Source organism: Nicotiana attenuata, unplaced genomic scaffold, assembly GCF_001879085.1.
Source record: "Nicotiana attenuata strain UT unplaced genomic scaffold, NIATTr2, whole genome shotgun sequence".
Classification (NCBI taxonomy): domain Eukaryota; kingdom Viridiplantae; phylum Streptophyta; class Magnoliopsida; order Solanales; family Solanaceae; genus Nicotiana; species Nicotiana attenuata.
The window spans coordinates 73,910-82,129 of NW_017671247.1; the positions used below are offsets into that span (position 1 = coordinate 73,910).

Sequence of the window (8,220 nt, forward strand, 5' to 3'; positions counted from 1 at the left end):
CTTCTTCTTCTTTTATTATTTTATAATGAATTAGGACATCACGTAATCACTGATAGTTAAAGCTTGATAAACAAATTCAAATTGTTGAGAAGGTATAAATAAACTACTTACTACGTAATAAAAGTATGACGAATTTACACTTTTAGCCACAAAAATACCAACAATTTGTTATTTAGGTCATCGTAATATATTGTTAAGCATTTGTAACCTTCAGTTAATTGATATTTATACTTTTTAATACTTCTACTTGTTAATCTTCACAATTTTAATGAACTTTAACTGTTACTGAACTATCACAAGGACTAAATGTATAATTTAATAAAAATGAGGGATCAAAACTGCCACCAAATAAAACCCCATTTTATTTTATTAATAAATGTCTGAAATAACTTAAATACAGCCCCTTTCGCTCCCTTAAAACCCTAGCAATTTCTGCAAGGCAAAGAAGCAAAGACTTCCATAAACCCTAACTGCAGCTCCCTCCTTTTCAACTCTCCGCCACCATGGTACTCTCTCTTTCTCTCTATGTCTTTTTTATTTTTTTTATGTGTGTGTGTGTGTAATTGTTGGTCATCTTCATTTGATTGGTTATTGTGTTTCATCCCTAAAAGCTAATGACTTTTTTCACTTTGTGAAAATGTTTAACTGTAGACTACAGAAACAGTGAACCCAAAAGCATACCCACTTGCGGATGCGCAGCTTACTACAACGATAATGGACTTGGTTCAACAAGCTGCCAACTATAAGCAGCTTAAAAAGGGTGCTAACGAAGGTTAGTTACTATTTGGAAAATTTCAATTTTTATGTCTTTTTTAGTGTACGAATTGCTTATTGATATAATGGAAAACTGGGTTTGGTTTTGTTTCAGCCACTAAGACACTAAACAGAGGGATTGCGGAGTTTGTTGTAATGGCAGCTGATACAGAGCCCCTTGAAATCCTTCTTCACCTCCCACTCCTTGCTGAGGATAAGGTAACAAATTTTTTTTCTTTCTTTTTTACCTTTTTTGGCGTATTTATTATACACTATGGAGTTTGGACTGTCAAACTCATGCATAAAATGCTTTGATTGCTTATTTATAAATTGCCAACCCCAACTCGTTTAGGATTGATGCATAGTTGTTGTTTGCTTTCTTATTTATAAAAAGAAAAAGGAAATTAGCTTTGGTTGCTTAATAGCTTGATTACTTGAGTGAAGTGCAGTTTTTCTTTGATAGCTTAATAGCTTTGCGTCTTGAATGAAGCGCGGTTATTCTTATTAACTCAGCTAATATCAAAATGAGAAAGTGTTTAGTATTCTCTTACACGAAATGCTATTTCACCTTGTTTTGTGATATGATTACCATCTACCGGGGACATATAAGGATAATGTAGTGATATTTGAGGATATCAATGCTGAAAAGCTTAAGTACAGGACAAAGAGTTATAGAATAGGCAAGCTGGAGCCAGTCCCTTATCCTCTGCAGTACTGGTTATCAGAGAGATGGGCTTTCTATTTAGCAATATAAATGCCTCTTACCCGACCCCCAACCCTGCATGCGACCCCTCCCCCTAAAGAAAGGTTCTGTTGATGGAGAAAGTGGATTCCAGCCACATAAGAGTTTGTATGTAAAAAGAGTCTTCTGGCTGTTTCTTGTGTTATTCTTTTTTCTGATGTTTACTCTTTATTTGGCTTGGAAAACAATCTAAAACAAGAAGATTGAGCATGTGTATGCACACTCTTATACCTCTATAAGTCTAACACATAGGTTTTCCGGCTCAATTTCTTTGCATATTTTGAAATCTTTGTGACTTAGTAGTTCAAATGAAGTTCCTTGTCAGTCTATTTGAAGAACTATTCAAGGTAGGTTCTTTAAATATGCTTGGAGCCATGAACTTCCATTGTCATGTAGTCGATCACATTAAATTTTCAGAAGGGAAAAGTTCTAGGATTTTAGAAATGTGAAGATAGGTAGTTTTTTTTGCTGGAAGAGGGTAATTACTTAAGTTTATGATTCTTTCTTTTGAAGTGTTGGGAAGACACTGCTTTCGAAGTGATTTTGCTTTTCCTGATTTTTTCACAGGTTTTCTGTTAGTGATAGGTTACACTTAAATTCTAGTATTTAGTCTTCGAGTGAATAGTGTTATTAGTCGTGTGCATATTTAAATTAACTTTCCCTGCTTTGCTGTGTTGACCATGCTTATTATACTATCAAACTGCAATTCTTCCTCGTTTTGGTGCTAATTAGCCCTACCTCTGGTAAATAGAATTGCGTCTGAGATGAGTGTCAATTTTAATTCTATTATTCAAGAAATGCTGCTAATTGCTAAACTTTTCTTATTATTGTTTCTCTCAAATTTTCAGAATGTTCCATACGTTTTTGTTCCCTCGAAGCAAGCTCTTGGTCGAGCATGTGGTGTTACTCGACCTGTGATTGCTGCTTCTGTAACAAGCAACGAGGGAAGTCAGTTGAAATCACAAATTCAGCAATTAAAGGTAACGTCATGAAGGATTTCTTTTCGATTATTTCTAGAATTTTGTTGAGTTCGTTCCTTTATTTTAATACCGAAATGGATTTTCTCTTTTCTTATGATGCAGGATGCTATTGAGAAGCTTCTTATCTAAATCTTGAGCCTTTTCAGCATGAGGGGCCTCATGATTTCTAAAGTGGATTGAGTGGGCTTTGACTGAAGCAGTTATTTCCTCTCTTTTTTTCTTTTTTCTTCCTTTCTCATTTTCCCTTGTCTGGTTACAATGACTTTTTATGAGTTATGTTAAGATAACCTATTATGCTTGAGAAGGTTAAATCAAGTTTACATTACTGTTTAGCCTGAGTTTTCATGTATCATGTACTATATCTTTTTAAGGGTATAATAGTTTTTAGAAAAATCATGTTGAGCCAGCACCGACTTACTTCACTTGGTTGAAGATTTCTCGTTCCTGAGAGAGATCAGTTCTAGACACTTGTTTACGTGAATCAAACTCTGTTAAAGTTGGGGAAAAAACTGGCTGACTTCTACTCTGGTAAAATTTGTAAGTTATCCATTATGTGCAGTGGGTTTGGATTTAGTTGGATCGTTTAGAATTCCCAGGTTTGAGTCGAGCGCTTATTGGACACAATCTCTCTATCTCACACAAGGTAAGGATAAGGTTTGCATATACCTCACCCTCCCTAGACACCACTCGTGGGATTAAACTAGGTATGTTGTTTAGAATTCCCAGGTTTGACGTTAATGGCCATTGACTAAGAACCATAATGACATTCCACCCATTTTTGCGAATTTGGTGTTGTGAAATGTTTATTTGATTGTTATATAGTCTTTAGTGGCTGGTTCTAAAATGTTGAATCTTAAATAAGATGCACTACCTAGCTTTTGTGAGCACAGAAACAGAGCAGTCATTTGATATTTACCCCAAGGAATAAGAGTCAACACCTTCTCATGAGTACTCAGAAGAATTTCTATCGCTCTATCGCCGCAGGGGCAAAGAACCCGTTGCTGTGATTTGAGGTCTCCAGAGTTCTGAGTATTCTGAATATTAGCTGGCTGTTTCGTTGAATGATTCTTGAATTTTTTTTGTATTTTTGGCCAGATCTATAAAATGCTCAACTTACCGATCAATAATGAAACTGATCATGTTCTAATCGACCAATAAAGAAGCTCTTTTTGTGTTCCAAATTTCTGTCAGAGTTCATCTCACAAATTCTTGTCTTGGTTTATCAATGTGCTCACACCACAACAATCAAATCAAGAGTAAGAGTTACAAATAAAAGTGAAAATAACTTAAATGCGCAAGATGCATGACTTGCATTCATTTGCGCAGATTAAACACTGAGTGCCACCAAATTTTTCAGATGCATATTACTCCTCACTGATGTTGGAAGGGGTAAAGCTAATTAAGTACTGGGTTTCAGCGTAAGATGAATCAAAAGTTATGCCAAATTTACTATTCCCTCCGTCTCAAATTATTTGTTGTGGTTTCTAAAAATAGTTGTCTCAAATTATTTGTCATTTTAGAAGTTCAAGAGTAACATGTAATATTAATTGTTCTTGAAGACTACAACTATTTTAATTATGAGTAAAGCATTAAATGAAGAGAGATTATGTCTTAAGACTTTAATAAGGGTAAAATAGTCAAAAATATTTCCTATTTAATATTTTTTAATTGGACGTGTAAAAGAGAAACACATCAGATAATTTGAGACGCAGGGAGCTATAAAATATTATAGGAACTGTGAGTTTTGTACTTTGCATTTAAAGAGATGTCATGTGGCCTTTCTCAGTTGCTTCTTGAAAATGTCCACGGTTGGGGGGCTGTCCAAAACCACTGTGCACGTGCAACTAACAAACTCATCTCCTCCTGCTGGTTTTGAGTTTTGACTAGTTCAGAGTCATCAGCTGGCCATGGCATTGCCAGCAAATCTTTCTTTTAGTCAGCTCGGTGCACAGGGTGTCCGTGTTCACGTAGGGTCCGAGAACGGCCACACCCCAAGTGGTGTGATATAGACAACCTACCCTAATGCATGCATTAATAGTTGCTTCCATAACTTGAAGCCATGACTCATAAATCACACGGAGACAACTTTACCGTTGGTCCAACGCTTCCCTTCGGCATTGCCAAGCAAATCTCTGTTTAAAGCCAATGCAATAAGTTCTTAATTATGATACAAAGACAGTACACTGACAGGAAATTATACTTTATAATATAGTTTATATATAATCAATATTGTTTATTTCCAAGTTTTTTTGAATATCCACTGTTCCCCATTCTAAAGGCACTTTAATTTAGTGATTAAAATGAATAAACAAAGGGTTAAGAAGAACCCTTTGCTTGTTTAAGAATGTTAGAAATAACTGCTTATGTCTATGCCTTTCTAAAACAAAATGCAACTTGAAGTCATGGATTCCTATGCCACATAATTTCCAGCACCAAACTAGAAAATCATGTAATTTCTGCCGAGTTAAATGCTGCTCAACCTAATCACACTATAAAAAATGAACCATAATCACTCTATCAACCTAATTTTTGTACATATTTAGTGAATTCTATTTCTTACTGCGTTATTATATTATAATACCAACGATAACGGGATAATAATTTTAACTGTTAGGCACAGCTGTTTGGCGGTGGTGGCTCGAGTTTCTGAAGTGCCATAATTTCAGGAGATGCATTGAGTAAAGAAAGAAGCCATAGATTAAATTAGTAAAGGCCACCTCCCAAAAATAAAACTCTAACTTCGCGTCATCTTCCACATATAGTCGGACATCTCTATAATAATCATCCTCTACAACAATACTTTACTATAATTAACAACCAGTTTTCTTTGGAACTAAATTATTATGTTACGTTATAATATATGTTTATAACAGCAGTTCACTGTAGCAACCAAAAAATATCGGAACAAACAAAACTATTATAGAGATGTTTGACTGTATTATTCAAAACTCGGTTATATTTCAAAGCAACTATGCATCACAAACTTAAACAAATAAACATAGTATAAACATCATGTTCCCTTCATTTAAGTCCAGATGCATTGCAAATATTCTATAGTTTTCACGTGTGACTTGGTCTGTTTCCCCTATTTTGCAGACAATTCTATAACAAACACTAATTTATTCTTCAAACTCTTTTCTTGAATCAAGACAAAGGGAACTTTCCATCAAACTACATGGCTGTTAGATCTTCCACTCTATAGCTCTATATATATAATGTTGCAAAGGACAATACTTAAAAGCAACTTGAGAATATCAAGAATTGATCACCATGTCTAAAAATTTTCTTCTTTATTTGATCTTGACAGAAGCTGTTGTATATCTAGCAATGGCTGATACTGCAACAGCTTTTGCAAATACCCCAGCTCCTAGTCCATCGGCTTCAATTCGAAAACTTGAAAAACACCAACCTAAATTGGTTAAATCTTCTGCTGCAGCTGCGCCTACACCACAGAAAGGAGAAGAAAAGAAGCCTAAGGAGGTTGGTTCTGAAAATGAACACAATAGGATTGCTCAATCACAGGATATTCATATTGAGAAGAAACACCATCACCATTCAATTGACAAGTCTTTTTATGGAGGTGGAGTTATTCTTGGGGGTTTAGCCACTGCATTTTTTGTGGCTATTGTCTGTTATATTAGAGCAACTAGAAGGAAACATGCTAAACCTAGTGCCTCCTCAGCTGCATGATTTTAGTGGATTTTAGTACACATATGTACTTTGGATGATATTAGAAACATCCCGTTTGGTAGAAGATTGTAAAGATAACCATTACTCAATTCTGATTTTGCATGTATTCTTGTATAAAATATAGATATTTTCAACTTCTCTGCCTCTACCTACCTTTTGTCTTTTCATCCGGAATCAAGAATTTTACATTCTATCTAATCCTTAGCACAAGATTTTTTAAAAAGCAAACAATTTTTATAAGTGTGTTACATTTTCTACACACTAAAATTCTTGTGTTTTTTTTTTAGAATTGGTTGTCTAGCTAGTTCATTCCATTAGCTAGAATTGGTTATTATTTCGGGTGAAACTTATGTATAAATTTTATTTTTGGAGTTCTCTTTGACTCTCTTTGATGCCATTTTGGCTACTTTGTCAATCTTTGATGAAGTCACCTGAAAGATTTGTTTGCTGATTTTTTGGTTCATTGTCCAATCAAGAAAACATTATTATCTGTTTTCATCCAACTTCTTTAGCATTTTCTGGAGTTACAAAATTAATGGTGACATTCATCCATAATATTGTTTAACCAAACAATAAAATTTCGGTCAAAGCTTTATTTTTAGAAGAACGCGGGTTACTGATAATAAAAAATGAACAGAAGAAATTGATTTTGATAACAATAAGAAAGATAGCAAAAAACAAAGTAAATCAGTATATTCAGTTGATATTTCGTGTCCTTAAAAATGACCAGTCTTCTCCTTTTTATAGCTATCTCTAAGATATACGTTTTGCCTTTGTCATAATAAGGCTATTATAGACAATTAAAGGCATTAAATGCTACGTTACATAATCATTGTAATTTAATACAGATTCTCTAACGTTTTTAGTATTTAATGCTTATTAAATACTGTATCTGTACTCTCTTGTGCTGTCAGATTCATTCTCCTTGATTTTTGGATTTAAATAGGTACGAGCGTTGAGTCTTTTGAATAACTGCTCGTGCCTCTACTTGTGCCTCTGCTCGTATATGTTGCAACTCGTGCCTCTTTGCTAATCATCACTCTTTGACCAGCCTTCATGTCATGACACGTCATCTTTCAATCACTTCAATATGTGAATTCAATTTTTCCCAATACAATATACTAAGCATATATACATTCATCATCACCTTCAATTGATACCGGTCGATTTAACATCAAAAGGCAGAGTATGTCCTGCAAAATGCAGAAATTTGGAAGCCTGCATTAGGTAAAAATATATGGAGAAGTAAAAAGCAGATAGACTGTTTTATGAATCAGAAAAGGATTTAACTTATATAGCACGAGCGACAGTGTAAAGACTTATGTCCACATTTATAGCCTACTGGACGGTTTGCATAACTGCAGCGCTTGGAAATGGTAATGGCAATTTCAGGAGAAGAACTTCCATATGACTTGCCTGATGGTAGATTCAGAATTTAGACGTTGTGAATTTTTGAGTTAAAAGACTAATTTCTTTTATGATGTATCTCTCTATCTATACTTGTCTTTTGCACATAAATAGTGTATAGGGTCGGACTAGAAACACACAAAAAACATTGCCTGCTCCTTGCATACATTCAAGCAGTGGCGGAGATAGAATTTTCACTAAGGCATGTCAAACTATAAAAATTAGATACACCGAAAAGTTAAGGGGAGTCAACATATAGTCAATATACATAAAACAGACTAGTTTATCTAGCAATACAGTGTAATTTTTTGGAGAAGGGGAGTCGATTGACACCCCTTAATTTGTTGAATGTGGCGCACGTTGACATGGCACAAATAGAGAAATGGTTAACTACTAAACAAAGAAATAAAGTTACAACACCTCCAATCTTATAATTGGGAGGAAATCATATGTTTTTGTTAAGTAGCTCTAATCTATTTCAGTGTCTCTGAAATTATTTTGTACTTAATAGCTTCACAACTCTCTGAACTTGTCTCCCAGAGCTATTTTACCGAAAAAGGAGAGAACAACAAAGATAGACAGAAAATGATGTAACAAACAGGGAGTTTTGATTGGAGATCAATGTTAATGAAAATTTTACAAAAATAA

At 34.5% G+C, this 8,220-nt stretch overlaps 1 protein-coding gene across 1 annotated transcript; it reads left to right on the forward strand.

Annotated features, from left to right (window-relative positions):
• The first annotated feature begins 394 nt into the window (after window positions 1-394).
• On the forward strand, window positions 395-2,881 carry LOC109207016 (NHP2-like protein 1). The gene is made up of 5 exons (XM_019369893.1): window positions 395-506; window positions 652-772; window positions 869-972; window positions 2,344-2,475; window positions 2,578-2,881. Exons 1-5 carry the CDS (start codon window positions 504-506, stop codon window positions 2,602-2,604), a joined length of 387 nt encoding a protein of 128 aa, XP_019225438.1. The 5' UTR covers window positions 395-503; the 3' UTR covers window positions 2,605-2,881.
• Window positions 2,882-8,220: the final 5,339 nt, after the last annotated feature.

What these genes read in the sequence shown, in the direction of transcription:
- LOC109207016 (XM_019369893.1), top strand. An exon ending in TAAAAAGGGTGCTAACGAAG is followed by an intron (nt 773 to 868) that starts GTTAGTTACTAT and finishes GTTTTGTTTCAG; the next exon opens with CCACTAAGACACTAAACAGA. An exon ending in CACTCCTTGCTGAGGATAAG is followed by an intron (nt 973 to 2,343) that starts GTAACAAATTTT and finishes TCAAATTTTCAG; the next exon opens with AATGTTCCATACGTTTTTGT.